At 45.1% G+C, this 21,053-nt stretch overlaps 1 protein-coding gene across 1 annotated transcript in view; it reads left to right on the forward strand.

Moving 5' to 3' along the window:
• Gxylt2 (glucoside xylosyltransferase 2) overlaps window positions 1-21,053 on the forward strand; it is an 85,234-nt gene that overhangs the window by 40,336 nt on the left and 23,845 nt on the right. Inside the window, exon 3 of the mRNA XM_021190832.2 lies at window positions 979-1,110. Coding sequence (XP_021046491.1) covers window positions 979-1,110 — 132 coding nt within the window. The remainder of the gene's footprint in view (window positions 1-978; window positions 1,111-21,053) is intronic.

Consider the following 21,053-nt stretch of genomic DNA (forward strand, 5'->3'; position numbering starts at 1 on the left):
AGAATGCAGAAATATTCACGGGAAAAGAGACCCAGAAGCAGCAACTGTAAGAGGTGCCCACTTTTAATAATAGAATGCTGTCTGTCTAGGTTTTTCTCCACATACAAAAGACACCTGCGCAGGAGATGCTGATGTGGCTCAGAAGTGAAGAACTCTTTCTGCTCTTGCAGAGGACTCGGGTTCAGTTCCCAGCACCCACATTGAGTGGCTTACAGTTCCAGGGGCTCTGATGCCCTCTTCTGGTCTCTGCAGACAATAGACACACCCATTACACATACCATGCACATGCATCCGTGCAGGGAAAACACTCGTTCACATAAAAATTAATCTTGAAATAAAGATGCATATATTTTTGTGATTAGATGGATCTGCATTAGAATTTTTTTTTTTTTGGAATTTTTACATAGACCAGGCTAGCCGCAAACTTGAGGTCCTCTGACCTCAGCCTCTCTAGTCCTGAGATGGCAGGCACATACCACTACACTGAATCAGAGAATGGTCTTGCATACATCAAATAGAAAACATGCAGATCTCCTTTATTCTACATCATTTCACTGTATAAGTTTACCATAGCTTTTACTTTCCCAATTCCTAATAAATTGATATTTAGACCCTCCCAGGTTTTGTTACCACATACTACACTATGATGAGAGCCAGCATACCTTTGGGATCTCTGGGATCTTGTTAACCAATTTCTGAATTGTTCTGAATTGCCCTCTTGGCAGTTTATCCAAGTTTCTATTCCCTTTGGCAGTGTTGTGGACCAATCTCCCAACTCCCCTGCTAAGAGCGAATGTCATTTGTTTTCAGTCCTAGCAATATTGTAGGAAAATGACTGTTAGAAGCATTGAGGACTCAAGACTGCCCCTGTGAATTGCCTGGTTGATTGCCACTGTGCCAGCCCGAGGCCTGTCAGGCGTTCTGTTCTCTGTTTATCCCTGTGTCTTACCACTGGTCTGTGTCTCCCCTGTTTTGCAGTTGCGCCAGTGGCCTGACTCCTATACAAAGAAGTTTGAGCACAGACTCTACCCTATCACGTTTTCCGTCGGAAACCCTCAGGAATGGAAGAAGCTCTTCAAACCCTGTGCCGCCCAGAGACTCTTTCTCCCGGTAGGAACCCTGTTGTTTACAAGTTGGAGCTTGGGAAAGGCTCGCACGCACGTGAAAACAGTGAAATCAGCTGGGGTCGGGGATGGGGTGGGCGGATAAGAGTGCCCCTTTCCTTTCTGTGGTTGATGTCCTCAGCCTGCAGTGTGCAGACAGAAGGCTCCTCTAGTCTCAACAGCTTTCCTTCAGGTTCTGGGTCTGAGAGCAGCCAAGGCCTTAGACAAGGGACTTGGTGACTGTGGATTTGCCATTTACTGGTTTGTGAACCTCAGTCTCAGTTTCCTCCTTTGCTGGGCTCACAGCACTTGGCCAGTGTTAGCTTCTATTAGCAGTTCTCAAACAGCAACCACCACAACTAGATGTAGCCAGACATTCACAAAGGGTCCAGAGTCCTGGCTTAGCCTTTCAGTTTTGAATTAAAAAAAAAAGAAAAAAAGAATTATTTATTTATTTATTACATGTAAGTACACTGTAGCTGTCTTCAGACATACCAGAAGAGGGCATCTGATCTCATTGCAGATGGTTGTGAGCCACCATGTGGTTGCAGGGATTTGAACTCAGGACCTCCAGGAAGAGCAGTCAGTGCTCTTAACTGCTGAGCCATCTCTCCAGCCCTTGAAAATTTTAACAGAACATTTTTGTTTATTTTGTTTTTAAAGATCGTTAATGTAGGCTGGGGCTATACTTCAGTGATTTGTCAACCATGCACAAGGCCCTAGCTGGGTTTAATCCCTGGTCGCACAGAAAAGAGAAGGGGAGGGGATAGAAAAAGGGGGAGAATACAAAAGGACACATCAAAACTGAGGTACTGAATTTGGAGGGAAAGGCACTGCGAACTACAACCTTTATATTTCTGTGGGATCCCTGCCTTCCCATAGACATTTGATAGAGTGTCAGTTAAGTGACTATGGTTCTGCTCCCTAGACATTAAGTCTGACCGGAGCTTAAGTCTAATCAGGACTGAGGTAGAGAGAAAGCACCATGGCTGTATGTGATCCTACTGTGTCCTGGAAGAGATCTTAGCGACCACTTGTAGCAAGACATAAATTAAGTGAAGCTGGGTGAGAAAGGTTTGGGGAGAATGGAGGGAGGGAGGGAGGGAGGGAAGGAGGGAGGGGGAGGGAAGGCAAGGGAGAGGTAGGTTCAGGCAAGAGAACAGTGTGTGGGAAGTGACATGTTTCCCCAAATAAAGGTTCATGGAACTACAGTAGAGATAGAGATTGGGTTGAAGATGTCAGCAGGGCTCGAACTGTAGGCTCTGAACCCCCTTGAGATGGCTGCTGTTTACTTAAAGGCAGAGGGAAAACATTGCAAGAATCTAGAATGGAAAGTGGATGGCCTGATGTGTGTGTGTGTGTGTGTGTGTGTGTGTGTGTGTGTGTGTGNTGTGTGTGTGTGTGTGTGTGTGTGTGTGTGTGTGTGTGTGTGTGTGTGTTTAAAAGACAAACTGTTAATGATAGATTTGAGACCTACTTGATGAATGGACTTACCAACTCATGCTGGAGTTGAACTGAGAGAGTTGGGGGGGGTGGTTAAAAGGCATTTCATCCGTGTTTTGGTTGATTCAGTGACCGTTGTCAATAGCTAATCATCAACGACAAAGGGCAATTTCTCATAATGCTCTGTCTAAGAAATAGATAGTGATATTATATAGAAATTAGGAAATCTGCAGAACCAACAGTTTGGGGCAAGAAAGTTTAAATTGCATGGAGGCATGGTGTTTGATTTGGAGGTGTCTAGAGTTATGGGGGTGGGGGGCAGTGTTTCCTATCTGTTGATTTGGAAACTCTGACGGTGAGTGATAACCTTAGTATTTCCAACACAGAGAGTGGCACAGCCTGGCATACGGCTGGTGCCACTCTGCTGCCTAGGATCGCCACTTATTTACTTCATTTCTTTAAAGGTGTATTTCATTTTTCTTTACATGTATACATACTGCTAGTGTGTACATGCCCACAGAGGCCAGAAGAGGACATCAGAACCCCTGGTGCTGGATTACAGGCCGTTGTAGGCCTCCTCTCATGGGTGCTGGGAACTGAGCTCAGGTCTTCTGCAAGGGTGGTGTGCACATTTAACCACTAAACCATCTCAACCTACTCAACTGCTGTTGAATTAAATGACCTGTTTCTATCCCATGCAGACCACATGCAGACCACATGTATCCCATGTGAGATGAGTTATTTGTAAAACATGGCCGAGGAATGACTGCCTGAAAATGGAGCTAAAATCGCTAGAATAACGATGCACCCTGTAATTGTCATCTGAGGTGAGAAGTGATACCAGGGCTCTTCTTTTCGCTCCATTTAAGACAAAGGGAAGTATTTTGAAAGCCAGGGTTGCTGTTGAGAAATTGTCTACCAGCCCTATGCAAGGTTTGAGCAACTCAATGGAAACACATTTGAATTCTCTCTGACCTTGAGTTGTGACTTTATTACCCTACTAAAGCAACACCACCCTACCAGGCTCATTCCAGGATGTGAATGATTCATTACAGCTAAGTGAGCTGTCTGCTTTGAATGACAAATGGATGTTAGTGTCCCTTATCTGCTTCTGGTAAGGGAAAGCAGCCCTTCTTAAAAATAATAAAGAGAGATAGTGGCTGACAGGGTGCTTACCTTCTCCCAAGTCCTACATCATAATGGCAGGTTATGAGCATGGCTTTGGGGAGCATTGTTGAGTGATAGTGACCTTCAGGGAAGTCCCATGAAACCCCTCTCTATGAACCCAAATCTGATGTGCTGCTGAGGCTGCACATGGGAAAGTGGAGCCCTGTGACACAAGCGTCCTAGCAGGTGGCTGACTGGGAAAGAGCCACGGATTTGGCCATCTTCTGCACCGTTAGTGTTTGGCCTCTAGGCCTCCAGATGAATATGCTATTTTAGAAGGTTCTGGAACTAGTGTGTGGACTGTGCTAGAGGAAGTGGGTACGGGGGCAGGCCTGGTGGGCCTTTCTTTAGCCTGGCTCTATGTTCTGCCTGTTCTCTGCTTTCTAACTGCAGATGCAATGTGACCTTTTGTGTTGAGTTGCTTTCTGTCCTGCCTTCCCCACCTCATGGCATATGTCCTCAAACCATGAGCCAGAGCAAACTGGCCCTTCAGTTGCTTTCATCGGGTGTTTTGTCACAACCGTGAGGAAAGTAGTTGTCCTCTCCCTCATACACACAGTAGAGACCCTTTCTTTTTTTTAAAAAAAAAAAAAAGATTTATTATTTTATTTGTATGAGTGCACTGTAGCTGTCTTCAGACACACCAGAAGAGGGCACTGGATCCTATTATGGATGGTTGTGAGCCACCATGTGGTTGCTGGGAATTGAACTCAGGACCTTTGGAAGAGCAGTCAGTGCTCTTAACCACTGAGCCATCTCTCCAGCCCAGTAGAGACCCTTTCTTAACGAATATACATCTCTGGATATGACAATAAGTGTGTATGGTATATGGACCAGTGTTTGTGTGAGGGTGTACCTGCTGGTGCCAAGGTATGGAAGCCAGAAGACAACATTGTGTGTCCTGCTTGATCGCTCTCAGCCTCGTTCCTTGGAACAGGGTCTGTCTCTCAACTTGGAGCTAGACTGGGAGCCAGTAACAGTGATCCTCCTGTCTCCAGTGTGTGCATGGCCACACCCAGCTTTTTATGTGGGTCCTAAAGCTAACACTTGCACCACAAGGACTCTTACCCACGGAGCCTTCTCCCCAGTCCTCAACTAATACTTTACCATCAGAGAAAAGATGTTTACATCTCATCCTATTAGATGCTGACACACTGTTAGGGGAATTCAAATCTCATCAGTGCTTGGGTTATGAAGCCCTAGAGATCAGTTTACCTTTCTACTTCTGGGGATAATGGCCCAAGGGGTAGGACTGTTATTGGTGAAGCTCTACTGGGGGCTTGATGTTCTCTAACGTGCATCTTTCTTCCTCAAAATTTGGTAGTTTCAAGTATGAAACAATATGCTAACTGCAAATAAATCAAATTTAATTAAAACAAAAACAAAAACAGGAAGCAGGCTGGAGAGGTGGCTCAGTGGTTAAGAACACTGGCTGCTCTTCCAGAGGTCCTGAGTTCACTTCCCAGCCACCACATGGTGGCTCACAACCATCTGTAATAGGATCTGGTCCCCTCTTCTGGTGTGTCTTCTGGTGTACTCATGTAAATAAAATAAATAAATCTTTAAAAACCAAAAACAGGACTCCCTTCATTCTACAAAAATAGTTGTCTTGAATGATTGCAGACCATCATCCTTCCCCAGCTAATGGGAAGTTGCAGTGTTTTTTAACAGCTGCACATATTGCTACCGACTGTGCCCACTGGATCACAAAGGCTCCTCGGGAATGCGGGTGTGCGAGGATCATAGTAATATTTAGAGTACAGCAGAAGTAACTGAAGAGCAGGCTGTTCAGGAACTCGGTTGGCCAGGAGCACCTAGCGTGGTAGGAAGAGCCTATTCAGGCTTTCCTGGAGGAGAGAGGGTTTGACAGAGTTTTTTTGTTTTTGTTTTTGTTTTTTTAAATATTTATTTATTTATTATAAGTGTGTACACTGTAGCTGTCTTCAGACACTCCAGGAGAGGGCATCGGATTTTTGTTACAGATGGTTGTGAGCCACCATGTGGTTGCTGGGATTTGAACTCAGGACCTTTGAAAGAGCAGTCGGAGCTCTTAACCGCTGAGCCATCTCACCAGCCCGACAGAGTTTTAATTGATACACTCCTAGTTACAACAACATCTGATGTCTTTCTTGGTGATGTCATGTTAATGCAAATTGCAGCTCTTCCGCCAAAGGAAATAGGAGATAGTTTGTTCTGAGCCAGTGACTGTGAAAATGTCCCACAAACATGGACTCGGCATGCTCTGAAAGGTGCGGTCCACGAGGGAAGTGGCTACACAAATTTTTGCAGTCATATCACAAAACACAGCCATAAAGCCTAAGCACGTTGTTGGGGACATGAGGCAGGCAGACTACAGTACAGCAGGGAAGTCTCTGTGATGGGTTTCTGATGCTACCTGGCGGTATTCTTAGCTTTGAGTGTTTGGGTTTGGTTCTAACATTGTATTTACTTTGGCTCCCAAAGGCTGTGTTCCCAGACGCTGAGGGTCTCCACACCAAGCTATATCTGATTGGCAATGAAAAATTGCCATACAGCCAATGGCTGGACAGGTAGACTGAGGCAGGACCTAGACCTTTGAGAGTAGAGGGAGAGATTGCAGTGATGGGGAAGAAGAAAAGACCAGACCTAAAGGACATGTGAGAATCAGGAAAAGTGGCCATACGGGTCACTTCCCCAATTATGCTTGGGGTAGCAGAATGGAAATCTAGATTTTAAAAGATGTTAACTCAGAAGTATTGGTAGGGGGTGTTTGCTAGCAGCGGAAAGGATAAGAACTGCCCAGCTAGGGCTGGAGAGATGGCTCAGTGGTTAAGAGCACCAACTGCTCTTCTGAAGGTCCCGAGTTCAAATCCCAGCAACCACATGGTGGCTCACAATGATCCATAATGAGATCTGACGCCCTCTTCGGGTATGTCGGAAGACAACTACAGTGTACTTACATTTAGTAATAAAGAAATCTTTGGGCGAGAGCGAGCAGGGATCCTGAGTTCAATTCCCAGCAACCGTATGATGGCTTACAACCATCTGTACAGCTACAGTGTACTCATATACATAAAATAAATAAATCTTAAAAAAAAAAAGAACTGCCCAGTCTTTGACCTAGTCAAGACACAGTAAAAGTAACTGGCGTGTGTGTGTGTGTGTGTGTGTGTGTGTGTGTGTGTGTGTGTGTGTTTCATTCCCAAATCCAGATAGCTCCTGGGCAGGTTTGCGCATGTAACCCGCTGGGAGCCAAACCTATTTAATTAATCACTGCTACATTTGGGTTGTTACAACTTAGTTATAGCTGAGGTAAGCATGCCAGCGCCTTTCCCTGATATTCAAAGGGATGCTAGGCCAGAGACAGAGGTGGGTGATGAACAACAATTAACGGTGCTAACCATGACACAAGATAACGTTGGCTCTGATGAACAGTCTTCCAACTCTCCACACCCAGGAAGTTCTCATTGGTCCCTGGGTCTGCAGAATCTTCAACTCAAATGTGATTTTTTTGCAGAGAGCTTCAGTTCAAGCCACCATTGTTTGCACAAGCATCTGCATTCTTGGCGGGAGTTAGGATGAAACTGCTTCCAGACCTGTCTGCAGGTTTATCCTGAGCACAGTCTGACTCCAAGTTACTCCCGGTAACTTGCCTCATTTCTTAAATATTTCAAAAGCAGTGCTAAATAAATATATACATGTGTCTTCTATATCACATCGGAGGGAACAACATGCAACAGTTCCCTTGTCCATTTACAGCTTGCCAAAGGGTCTATAACTGGTTCCAACGCGTGGGAATGTATGTGGTGTTCTCATGAGCGAGCTATAGGCTAATGGAAAGGGTGACCTGTTAGATTTGTTTGAACTTTTTAGATGTATGGTCAGACCTTTGTTATTTCCAGTGTCACACCTCTGCACTTGAGCAATTAACACTGAGACACCTGGGAATCAGTCCCGTGGCTGTGAACACACATTGACAAACGTATAAGGATATATTAAATACCTTTGCTAAGAGGGATATTGGAATCACCTTGGGTGATGCTTGCAATCTTACCAAGAAACAAGAGGCCATGGAAGCACTGGAATGAGCCTTGCTAGCAAAATGGTCGTGTTAATTATGAATAAGCTATGAAGAAATGTTTTACAGTATCACTGTTTATTCACATATGACTAAAGATTTGGCATTCAGAATGTTAATTCCAGCTCTTGGTTACATATGGAAGATGTAGTGGTTCAAATGAGAAATGCACCCACCCCCGACTTCTATATTTGAACACTTGGTCTCCACTTAGTGGAGGGTTAAATGGCAAAGCCTTGCTGGAGGAGGTATATAACTAGGGGCGGGTTTTGAGTGTTTCTAATCTTTCCCCACCTCCTGTTCATCCTACTTCCTGCTTTTGGTGTGGGATGCGAGCTCTCAGCTTCCTGTTCCTGCTGCCATGCTTCCTTGCCATGATAGGATCTTATTTCTCTGGAACTGTAAACAAAAATAAACCCTCTCCTCCATAAGTTGCTTTTGGTTATGGTATTTCATCACAGCCACAGAAAATAGCTATTACATCAGCTTAGTGAAAAAAAAAAATTGTTGGTTAATCTGAGAAGTCCAGCTCAGAGGGCTAATTCTAAGCATAGCTAGATCCAGGGGCTCATGTGACATAATCAAGGCTCATCTGTTGTCTCTAAAGCCTTTCTTTGTAAGCCTCGTTTGCTGAGCCTAAAGATTGCTCAAGATATTCTGCAAGCTTAACAGCAGCAGCATCTAAAGAGCTTGCCATCCAACACTTGGGGAGCAGAAGCAGGTAGATCTCTGTGAGTTCAAGGCCAGCCTGGCCTATAGAGAGAGTTCCAGGACAGCCAGGACTTCATAAAGAGACCCTGTCTCATTGAAAGAAAAAAATTGCCAGGGCTTTCCAAACTGGAAGAATGGGGAACTCTGGGAAATTACATCTCAAGAAGCAAGTAGAACTGGTGGGAATTGTTTTCTAGACAACTGTCTAAATTATCTGGACTAAAGAAATAAAATATTTGTTTAATAAAATGTATTAAACTTGATAAGAAGACACCAGGACACATTTCCTCCCCTCCCCTTCTGCCGATGACATTCCCAGCATTTAGGTGAATTGAGGCAGGTATCAATGTGGGATTGTTGGTTGTGGTGGCAAAAGTGGTGATTGATGGGGCAAAAGTAGCTTACTTGTGGTAAGTGTTTTCTTTAAATCTGCTATTTTAAGGCCTAAGGCAGATGATGTCTGATGATTAACTCCTGCTGTTCAGCAGCAGGGGATTAAGAAAAAGTTTAATTGCTAAGGCTCTTTCTTTCTGGCTCCAGAGCCCCTACTCCTGAGTTGGTTAACCCTTTGTGAGACAGAGAGCAAAGAGGAAGAAAGAGAGAAAGGAGAGTCACACACACACGGGAAAAACACGTACTCTGGATGTCATGGAAATGACCACACTCAATTTTTATTATTGCTTACAGCTTTTTATGTTATCGAGACAAAAAGTTGTCTGTATAAAAAAGAATTACCTTGTGGATAAATTATTACATAAAAGGAGAGTTACAGAAGAATGTCAATAGTAACACCCATTTTAGGCCAATAATTTAATAAACAATCTTACAAATCTCAAATCAAAAGTTAAAATGATGCAACAATCTTTAGCCAAGAACAAATAATAACTAGAACTGGGAGATGCTCTGTGGGTAAAGTGCTTCCTGCGTGAAGGCTTGACTTTGGGTCCCCAGATCCCTCACTGCTGGTGGGAGGGTAGACACTGGCAGATCCCAGGGCTCGCTGACCTGCTGGCCTAGCTGAAACAGTAAGCTCCAAGCTCAGTGGGAGACTCTGTCTCCACAAACCAGGGTGGAGAATGACAGGGGACACTCAGTGCAGTCCTCAAGCCTCACACAGGTCATCGCAGTCCTAGGGAGGCTGAGGCAGGAGGTCATAAGTTCAGTCAGAGCCTACATAGAGGTTTAGAGCCAACTGAAAGCTAGCCTTGGGTACATAATGTGTCCCTTTATGGAATAAACAAAAAAACAACCCAAGGGCCAGGTTAAACCTGACCTCCCCCGCCCTCTACTACTTATTTTTGTGAAAATTTCCAGTATATATTTATTTTTTAAGCCGGAAAGGATTTTACATGACTAATGCCCCCATATTACTCCCTTCACTTAAGTTCTTTCAGCAATGCTTAAAGGGATGGTTAAATATATGCAGCTTCAATAGAAATCTCTTTGCTCTTTGCACATATGAAAGGAAATACCCGAAAATAGATGCAGAGGAATAGGAATGGATACTAGAACCTCGTTGATACTTACAATATCCATGTGTGTGTGTGTGTATATATATATATATATATATATATATATATGTGTGTGTGTGTGTGTGTGTGTGTGTGTGTGTGTGTGTGTGTATGCACCTCAGGAATATGCCTGACCTTTAGTCTGGTACTCAGGAGGCAGACACAAGCAGAACTCTTGTGAGTTTAAGGCCATCCTTGTCTACATAGTAAATTCCAGGGCCACTCAAGCTACAATGGACCCTGTCTCAAAATTAAATAACAAACAAACTAATTAATTAAGTAATCATTTAATTAATTAATAGCAGGGCGAATTAGTTTCTAGTAGTTGTTAAAAATGGAGAAGTAAAGTTTTTGAGAGAAATGGAAATAATGATCATATTGCATTGAGATCTGACTTCCTGACCACGCCACACGTGCTCAGATCCGAGAAAATGTGCCAGTTTGAACACGCTTGGCTCAGGGAATGGCACTATTAGGAGGTGTGGCCTTGTTGGAGGAAGTGTGCCACTGTCTGGTGGGCTTTGCGACTCTTCTCCTAGCTTCCTGGAAGACAGTCTCCTATTTGCCTTCAGAATAAGATGTAGAACTCTCAGCTCCTCCAGTGCCATGCCTGCCTGAATGCTGCCATGCTTCCCACCATGATGGTAATGGGCTGAACGTCTGAACCTGTAAGCCAGCCCCAATTAAATGTTGTCCTTTATAAGAGGCCCCTTGGTCACGGTGTCTCTTCACAGCAATAAAACCCTAACTAAGACAGACAGACACTATAGCATCTGACACTGCGCCACTATGTTGTCCCATTCTACAGAGAAGAGAGAAGGCTGTGAGGCTGTGGGATGGCGATATGACAGGGGTAAGTGCTGGTAAAAATCAATGATAATAATATTTAGTAGTAGTAGTAGTAGTAGTAGTAGTAGTAGTAGTATTGCCATTGTCATTACATTGTCATGCTAGGGATGAAAAAATTAAGCCCAGGACCTATGTACTTGGCAAATTCTTTACCTCTGAGTACATCCTCATCCTTAGCCTTGCGTTTTTGTCTCGTTTTGTTTAACCACTCAAATATTTGCTTAAGCTCTGCCCAGTGTGGAGTTAGAGCCTCTTCCTTGCTGCCTGCAGAAGGCATTCTCCTGGCTGGCTTCAGATCAAGATGTAGAACTCTCAGCTTCTTCTCTGGAATCATGTCTGCTTGCAGGCTGCCATGATTCCTGACATAATGATAACAGACTGAAACTCTGAAACTGTAAACCAGCCCCAATTAAACCTTTTCTTTTATAAGAGTTGCCTTGGTCATGATATCTCTTCAGCGCACTAAAACCCTGCTAAGACAGTTCTCCAGTGGGGCTCTTTGGGGACGTGGGCTGATTCCAGAGCTGGGGGTAGGAAAACACAAGATGAGTTTGGAGTGTCCTGTGGTACCAAAAAATTAGAACTAATTTTTTTTTTCAAATAGAAACTGGACTACGGAGATGGCTCAGCTTGTGAAAAGTATAAAGACCAGAGTTTTATGAATTTCAAAGTTCAGAGTTCATAAGTTCAGAGTTCACAGACTCACATAAGAAAGCTGAGAGTGGTGCCATGTGTTTGGAAGCAAAGTGAAGGATCTGTTTGGGGCTCTACAGGCAGATAGCCTACCTGAATAGGTAGTTCCAGGCCAAGGGAGACACTAAAATACACTGAGTTCCTGTATTTTTCCAAAGATGTTTATGTTGGCTTGACAGGTGAAAACATTTGTTGTGCAAGCTGATTGTCTTAGACACTGTTCTATTGCTGTGCATAGATGCCATGACCAAGGTAACTTATGAAGCAGTTGAGGGTCTGCTTACAGTTTTTCAGAGGGTGAACCCATGATCCAGCATGGCAGGATCACAGCAGGCATGGTGCTGGGGCAGTAACTAAGAGCTACATCCTGATCCTGATTGGAGGCCGAGAGAGGGAAACCTCAATCCTCCCAATTCTCCCTAAGCATCCGTCATCTGGGAACCAAACTTCAAGTGTATGAACTTTGCAGGCCGTTCTCATTCAAACCACCATACGGATGCTCCGAGTTTAATGCCAGGAACCCCCACTGGAAAGAGAGGACAGAACGTGGAACTCTGACCTGCATTCACCATGAACACATACATGCATGAGTGAGTGAGCACACATGTGTGCACATGTACACACTACACACACACACACACACACACACACCCCAGATTTCAAGGGGGCTCTCACAGGACACAGGAGCTCATATGAAAGAGCTCAGGTGGCCAGAGTTAGAACATGTTGAGACAGAGTGAATGAACAGTAGCCACACAGACCCTCCTGCCTTACATGGGATGCACTTCAGCGGGTTTACTGGAACTATTAGAAAGGCGCAGGCACTCTTACCTCACCTGAGATTCCTGACAAGCTCAGCTGCGCAACCAAGTGCTGTGTCCCAGACCGGGGGTTGTGCTCCCTGCTGCCACCAAGCACCACCAGAGAAGATGGCACCTCGGCTTGAAAGATCCAAAGACAAATACGAAAATAGGATTTTTACTGAACGTAAAATGCTTCCGTACAATCATAATTCAAACTGTTGTTAAGCCAGGGACGATCTGTACTGTATTTTACGCCCCCCTCTCCCACACACAGTGAAATAGTTTCCATGCTGATAAATACAAGCAATGGAGTGGGTAAATGAGCATAAAAAATAGCAACTCTTCTCCCACAGAGGGATTCCAATGAACACATGCAGAAAGAATTAGGGAATGGACATACAAAGGCATAGTGGTGAGTACCTGTGACCCTCGCTAGCACTTGGGAAGCAGAGGCAAGAGGGTCACAAGACCACCCTAGGAGGTGGGGGGGTGTGTGAGAAAATATCTTTGAATACAGTTACTGGAGGAAAGTCTAACCAGTGAGCGCTAAATGAGGATTGTAAAACTTAATCAAAGTGGGTCACTCCTGTGGTTTTAGAGAACCTTGCCTAAAATACTTAGGGGAAAAGAATACATTTCACAGGCGAGTACTGGCAGTCACCACTCAGCCCAAATGGCTAAGGCTAGCACATGGGGCCACCCTGTGGCCAGTTCTCCTTCACATCTGCAAAACTTCATTTAATCCTGAAAACATGAGTCTCCCACTGGAGAGCTTGGGTTCAGACTCATCAACTAGTTCTCCTCCCCAAAGGTATCAGATCTCTCGGATCCCCATTATCAAGCACAAGGCATAAAGCAAATGTTATTTTAGATGACCAGAACTTAATAAAGCAGTCTATGTTCTTTCCTATTTTTATAATATAGTTAATTTAATAGCACCTGTTTACAAATGGTTACAATTATTTGTTTAGTTAGAACACTATTGTTTCCTGTGCTGGAGTACTAGGCTAGTGCCTCTTTCAAGCATAGCTTGCATCTGTTACTAGGGGAACGGTCAGAGGTAGCCAGTCGTCGTCGGTGCAAATAGCCACACGGACCTGGCCTCCAATGTTTGCTCAATCACTATTGTCTCTGTAACTGCCCATGTCCTCCTCTAATCCCTGCTGCAGCCAGTGATCTCTCTGTGAAATGAGAGGTGGCAGAGGGCATGTGCCACTTCCCTGGAGTCACTCACCTGGGAGAAGCCCAGACAGAGAAGGCAGGTTAGCAGAGGCGGACTGTGCCTGCTCCTGTGTCTGTCTTGGCAAGGATGGTTTGTGTCAGCTTGGGAACAGTGACCTGAAGATGTGTATGCTATAGGAATGACAGATGATGCCTCCAGACAGGAATAGGATGAGGACCTGCTGTCATTACGGAAATCAAGGATGGTCTTAGAATGTTCCTCAGACAACGTTTGTATAAAAAACAACAACAACAACTGCATTCCAGTTGGAAAAAATGGAGGCGAGGTGTGGGAAGAATGCAGATGAGAGGATGGATGGGTGGGGAGGGATGTGAAGCACGGGCTTCCAGGCATGATGTTGCTGGTGCATCCTTGAACTCATAGCGGTATGACTCTGCACAGATCGGGCATCTCATGGAGTCCCCCCACCCCGGAGACTTTATACGCAGTTAATGGTTGATGGGGAAGGAAAGACATGCTTTCAGAGATGTACTGGTAAGGTGTCTATGCTCTCATAAACAAACCCTCGCCCGTGCTCCTGTGAAGAACCCAAGTGAAGCTCATTAGATCATAAACAAAAAGTCATGAAAGTACAAAGAGAACTGGTTGGAAAGCAGAGGAGATCAACAGGAAGGGGTGGGAGTGGGGTGTTGGACAGGAAAGGGTGACGGTGAAAATGACGGAACTACCTTACATACATATGTTAAAGGTCATAAGGAAACCTAGTAATATATATAATAATTGCTAACAAAGCATTTAAGATAACTGGTTATGGTGGCACATGCCTTTAAGCCCAGGACTTGAGAGGTGGAGGCAGGGAGTTCCTTACAAGTTCAAGGCCAGCCAGGGCTACATAATGAGATCCTGTCCCAAACAAAACAAAATAAAACAAACAAAAGAAAACAGAACCATTTAAAATGAAGGCACAGGGAAGGCAGTTATGCTCCTGGAGTCATGGAGGTCTGTCAGCAGATGCTGGGGGTGGGTGGTGAGGCACAGGCCCGCATAGCAAAAGAGCGATATTCTTTCTGTGCGGTAGGCATATTAGCTTTCCTTCAAGACTTTGAGTCTTACACACTTCCTACTGCTGAGTCTGTCTCTGTGTTCTATCTTGTATATAATAAGTTTTGAAGTGTTTTTAAAATGAAAGTGAGGCTGGCGAAATGGTTTGGTGGGCAAAGGCTCTTGCCACCACCAGGTCTGGTGTGCTGAGTTTGAACTCTGGGATCTACGTGGTGGGAAGAAAGAGCCAGCTCCCACAAGTTGCCCTCTGACCTCCACAGGCACCAGACACATAATCAGTGAATATATATAGGCAAAATGCCTATATATATATGTATATATATATATATATATATATATATATATATAACAAGGAAAACAAAATCACTTTTCTAAAAGCAATGATGAAGTCTTCATTTGCACGTTAAATAAATAGGATTGCAGTGGCTCTGAGACAGTGTAGCATTGTCCCAGACACCTGGACTTGAGGTGCTACTCCATTCTGGCTCCCATGGGGCTGCGGTTCTAATAGAGGGAGGAGGCAGTTTAAGAAAAGGCCACTGGTGATGGGGTGTGGAGGGAGGAAGGGAGTCCTGGGCTGTGATGAAGGGCACACGGAGGGAAAGAAGAGGGGCCCTTGGAAGGGCTTTCTAAGAAGGGCTTGAACCAGAGCTGAGGACACCACCCAGTGTGAGCACCCAGTGTGGCATCTGGGAAGCCCAGAGTGGCTTGTGTTTGCTTAGGTTTTTTTGTCAACTTAACAGCAGCTAGTTATCTAGGAAGTGGAACCTGAGTTGGAAAAAAAAAAATTGTCCCAATCACACTGACCTGTGGGAAAGCCTGTGGTGCAATTTTCTTTATTGATGATTGATGCGTAAGAGATCAGCCCACAGTGGGCCATGCCACCCCTGGGCAGCTGGTCCAGAGTATCTAAGAAAGTGCGCTGAGCACGCCAGAAGCAAGCTAGTGAGCAGTGTTCATCCGTGGCTTCTGTTTCAGTTCCCGCCTCGAGATTTCTGCTTGAGTTGCTGCCCTGATTTTCCTCGATAATGGACCATTGCTTGAAAGTGTAGTCAAGTAACAGCTTTCCTCCATAGGGTGCTTTTGGTCAAGGTCTTTATCACAGCAACAGAAAGCTAATTTAGACAATGACCCTTAATGAAAAGTGCTGGGAAATTGATCCTCCTGAGTCACAAGTGTTCCGCTGGAGCTTCTTCTCAAACCCAAGGCAAGGGGCAGCGCATGGAAGGGGACAGACCTAGTGTCATGGGTAAAAGCACAATTCATCTCATTGCTCCCTCTTTCTCTGTGTCTGGAGCAGACGCTCCAAGGGGCACACATGGTTCTCTTCAGTGTGGACAGAGAAGACCGTGGCAACACTATCAAGCGGGTGACCCCAGGGACAGCCACAGGACTTGTAGAACACCCCACCCACCAACTGCTGAGCAAACATGTGTTGCAAATCTACAGGAAACATTCACAGAGATAGACCATATGCTGGGCCATTAAACAAGGCTGGATGAATAGAAGTCACGCAGTGTTCCCTGACGACCAGGGAGCTAAGTGAGCAGTGGATGCAAAAAGATGCGGTAACTTCCAAGTACACCGTAACTCAATACAGCAGCTGGAAATCCCCACTGGGTTAACATGAAATTACGTGCAAGCTGAGAAAGTCTCCATGGCTACCTGAGAGGAGTGGGTCAGACGGAAGCAGATATGGAGCATATGACAGAGTCCTGGGGGAACTATCCTAGTGCCTTGGTGAGAAATGGGCACATCCAGCTGTTTTGAATGTAGTTAGTCAGATTACACACACACACAATGTGTACCCAGTTGTACTGTGGAAATCGGTCCACAGCTGGAGCAAGATGAATTTGAGAGAGAACCAGTGAGTTCCCAATAACCAGGCTGTCTGTAACTAGGCCCCAGGACTCTTACACGTGTCTTTCTCTCTTTTCTATTTAAAAAAGATTTATTTGTGTGTGTGTGTGTGTGTGTGTGTGTGTGTGTGTGTGTGTGTCTGTCTGTGTGAGTGATGCCACATGCATGCAGGTCCCCACATAGGTCAGAGAAGGACATCACCTCCCCTGAACCTCGAGTTACAGACAGTTGTGAACCACCCAACGTGAATGCTGGGAACTGATCTCAGGCTCTTCAGAAGAGCAGGAAATGCTCTACCTGCTGAGCAATCTCTCCTACACCTTTAGCACATCTTTCTGAGCTCGGTCAGAAGTGGCTGTCCAGAGTTGAGGCAATGGAAGCTGGGCATGGTGGCGCACGCCTTTAATCCCAGCACTTGGGAGGCAGAGGCAGGCTGATTTCTGAGTTCGAGGCCAGCCTGGTCTACAGAGTGAGTTCCAGGACAGCCAGGGCTACACAGAGAAACCCTGTCTCAAAAAACAAAACAAAACAAAAAACAGAGTTGAGGCAATGGAAAGGCTGAGCAGTACTGGGGACAGATGGCCTTCGTGTGCCACCCTACTTCTCTTTGTTATAAAGTCTTTCACCAAGCGTCAATGACTTCCATAAAGGAATCTATATACTTTTGGTAAATATTATTCTTCCTGTTATAACACGACCAGCAATAATCCCTTTCACAGTGATACTAGCATAATTGCAGGCCTACAGGGATGGAGTGTTAATACAGTCATTTTTGTATTTTTTTTTAAGATTTATTTATTTCATTTATATGAGTACACTGTAGCTGTCTTCAGACACACCAGAAGAGGGCATCAGATCTCATTACAGATGGTTGTGAGCCACCATGTGGTTGCTGGGAATTGAACTCAGTACCTCTGGAAGAGCAGTCAGTGCTCTTAACTGCTGAGCCATCTGTCCAGCCCTCAACTCCATTCTTAAATGTATTATGTTGTAGAAATTTTAATCCCAATCTGGGGTTTCTACCCTGCCTTTGAGCATTCAGTTGCTGGATAAAAGACACAATTGTATTACTTACAATAAGCCTTAAACAACACAAGAGCTGGGCAGATACCCTCTATGCTATTAAATCTACTTTCCTATTGATAACCTTGAGTTGTTACTTAATATGTTTCATCTGGGCTGCTATGAACTCCAATTGGCCTGCCCTCAGGGCCAAGTTTTTTTTTTTTTTTTTTTAGTGACTCACCTAACCCGTGGCGGCTTCTCCTCCTCCTCCTCCTCCTCCTCCTTTTCTCCCCTTCTCCCTCCCCCTCCCTCTGTCTCAGTTTCTCTCTCCCTCTCTCCCTCTCTCTTCTCCTCCAACACCAAGCTAGGAAATCCTAAGCCCCACCTATGTCTCTTCTGCCCATGTATTGGCTGTTGGCATCTTTATTTAGCAATCAGAAATAACTTAGGGGCAGGATCACTTGGATCTATGAGCAGACTCTAGGTCTTGGGGGCCACACTTAACATTACAATAGACAGCAAGACCAAACCTCAACTGTATTATTTTTTCTCATCTCTTGGCTCTGACCCTTAAAGTCTTCAGAATCAAACAATATATTTTTAACTTTTCATTGGCTCTATGTGAATTTCACATTGCGCACCCCATTCCCACTCATCTTCCCCTCCCCTTGTTTTTGCCTTCTACCCTTGTAACTTCCGCACAACAGAGAAAAAAATCTCGTTGTGGAAACTGTAGTGTGTCACAGAATATCCCACAGTGTACCCTTTTGTCCACGTGTCTTTGCTTGAAAATGGCCATGGCAGTGAGTCCTTGGTCTGCTTTGAGACCCCTCTGGCTTCTGCTACTGAATCTACTGGAACTTCATTGGGACTCCTCTCGGATAGCCTGTTGTTGTTGCCCTGTGTCATGGAGACCCTGTAGTTTTGGATCTGTAGAATCGACCCCTTCCTGCCTTCCAGCAACTCATCAATTGGGTAGATGCCGGGGTGGGACCATTCAAAGCCCTGGACGTGGGCCTGTTGGGTATCTGATCTGGTCAGCCCACCAGCTCTTCCATATCCACACCACCATGGTGAGCTCTCCCGCCTTGCCCTGGCTGACCCATCCAGTGCAAGAGGCAGACCCAGCTCTCCAGCTCTCATGCCTTAGAGGCCAGCTTATCCAAACCCACACCATCAGGGCCAGCTCTGCTGTGCTGCCCAGGTGAGGTGCAGGGCCAGCCAGCTCTCCCACATGCTATAACAGTCAAGGGACTGGGCCAGCTCTCTGGCTCTCATCCTGTGGGGGCTCATCCCCAATCTCTGAACCCAAGGCCAGTTGTACCCTGTTGCTCAGGCGAGGTGCAGGGCCTACTTTCCGGAGTGTTGCAGCCAGTGAGGGACAGGGCCAATTCTCCTACCTCCTACTCTCATGACCCCAGGGCCGGCTCTCCCACGGTGCCCAGCTTCTCTGCTACCTGCCATCCATAATAGCCACAGCTGCAATACCTCCAGGGCAGACAAACAATATGTTTGAACCAAATAAATGCTGTTAGAAAGGAAAAGACAGGGCTGGCCATATGACTCAGCTGGTAGGAGCATTTCCTGCTAAACCTGACGACCTGAGTTCCACATGGTCAAAGGAGAGAACTGACTTCAGCAAGTTGTCCTTTGTCTATAATAGAAAACAAATACACGAAACAATAAGATGTTATTATAAATAAAAGTGTTACCCCGTTTTCATCCTAACTGGGCAAGGTGGTGCACTTGAGAGGCAAAGGCCAGATGATGTCATGTTCAAGGCCACCATAGGCTGTGGAGTGAGATCTTGTGTCAGAAACTAAAACCACAATGGGATGGAAAAGTACTCTGTTCATATAATTCCAACCGAGTGCATCAGCTTTCCCTCTTGAGTGACATCCCTTCATGGTATAATAACTCCCTGCTTCTTCTTCCTTTCCTGGCCCTTCCTCCTATACTTTTTCCGTTTGTTTTTTTTTTTTTTCTTTTTTGTTTTGATGAGGGTTGATAACTGAATTTTTTATTTAAGAAAGTATCAATATAATGAAAGTGTCAATAATTAAAGACCAAGGAAACAGTGAAAGAAATCTTACTGTAGGCCCATGTGCCCCACTCCAGCAATTGTTATTTGACACATGAACTTAGGACACGTTTGTACTTCAATTTTTCTTCCCTGTGAGGGAGAGGAAATATAATTCTCTCCCTCGAACCTCTTAAGTTTGTAGTTGAGACAGAGTCTGAAAGAGGAGAGAATAAGAGAAGGAAGTCTGTCAGCACGGGACACATACATTGTACGGGAGAACACACAGGGTCCCAGGGCAGGAGGCTGGCTTATTTCATTATCTAACTTAGAACCATACATTTCATTACATTGTTTGTCGTAGTCACTGTTTTATTGCTCTGAAGAGACACCATGACCGAGGCAACTCTTATAAAAGAAAGCATTTAGTTTGGGGGCTTGCTTACAGTCTCATTATCATCATGGTGGGGAGCATGGCGCTGGAGAAGAAGTTGAGAGATTCTGATTGCAGAGAAAGAGGGGGGCTGGCAAGAGCTTTTGAAACCTCTTTTTTGAAACCATATTTATTTATTTATCCATCTATTTGGGGTGGGTGTATGTGTGTGCAGCACGCGCAGGTACACATGCTGTGGCTTGAATGTGGAGCCCAGAGGACACCTTGCTGGCCTTGATTCTCTTCTTTCACCCTATGGGTCTCTCGGGTGGAGCTCAGGTCATCAGCTTCCAGCAAATGCCTTCCTCCCCGCCTGCCCCGCCCCCATCCCGCTAGCCCTTTGAGAATAATAAATTGCAGTGTAATGACAAGACAAAGCAGAGCAGCTGCGAGCTTCCAGGGGAATTTTGGGGAAGGGCAGTTGAGAAATGTAGTTCTTCATATTTGGAGCAGGTGTGTTCTGGTTTCCTTCCAAAGAAAGATGACATCAGCAGGACATGAGGCCCTTGGGATGGTCGGGGTCGGGGGGGGGGGGGAGGCATACAACAATGAGTCCCAAATTATATATGATGTGCAATTTAGTATCATAACATGATTGTTAACAGGTTCGTGGAGAGTTTACCCTCTCTCCACAGTACACTAGGGTTTCTGAATGATGCAGACTTGTGCCAACCTGTGACAGCTTTTATCTTTCCATAGGAAATAAGGAAAAATAAGGAGAATGCGGGGTAGTTGCTTGTTTGTATTGAGACAGGGTTTCTCTACAGTTAGCCTCAAACTCAGAGATACGCCAGCTTCTGCCTCCAGAAGGCTGGGACTTAGGGCATGCGACACCACACCCGCTGAATGGTAGATTGGTAGTTTTGTTTTATTTTTTTAGGGAAGGGGCGTTATACTCTCAGTTGCAGAATTCATCATACTTCTGAATGAAATCAGGGTCTTCCAGTGTTTGGGGGTTTTGGTTTGGTTTTTGGTTTGTTTCGAGACAGAGTTTCTCTGTGTAGTCCTGGCTTTCCTGGAACTCACTCTGTAGAACCAAATTGGCCTAGAACTCAGAAATCTGCCTGCCTCTGTCTCCTAAGTGCTGGGATTAAAGGCGTGCATTACCATGCCTGACCAGTTTATTTTGTTTTAATATGATGGTAGATGTTAT

The sequence above is a fragment of the Mus pahari genome, chromosome 2 (assembly GCF_900095145.1).
Source record: "Mus pahari chromosome 2, PAHARI_EIJ_v1.1, whole genome shotgun sequence".
In the NCBI taxonomy this organism is placed as follows: Eukaryota; Metazoa; Chordata; class Mammalia; order Rodentia; family Muridae; genus Mus; species Mus pahari.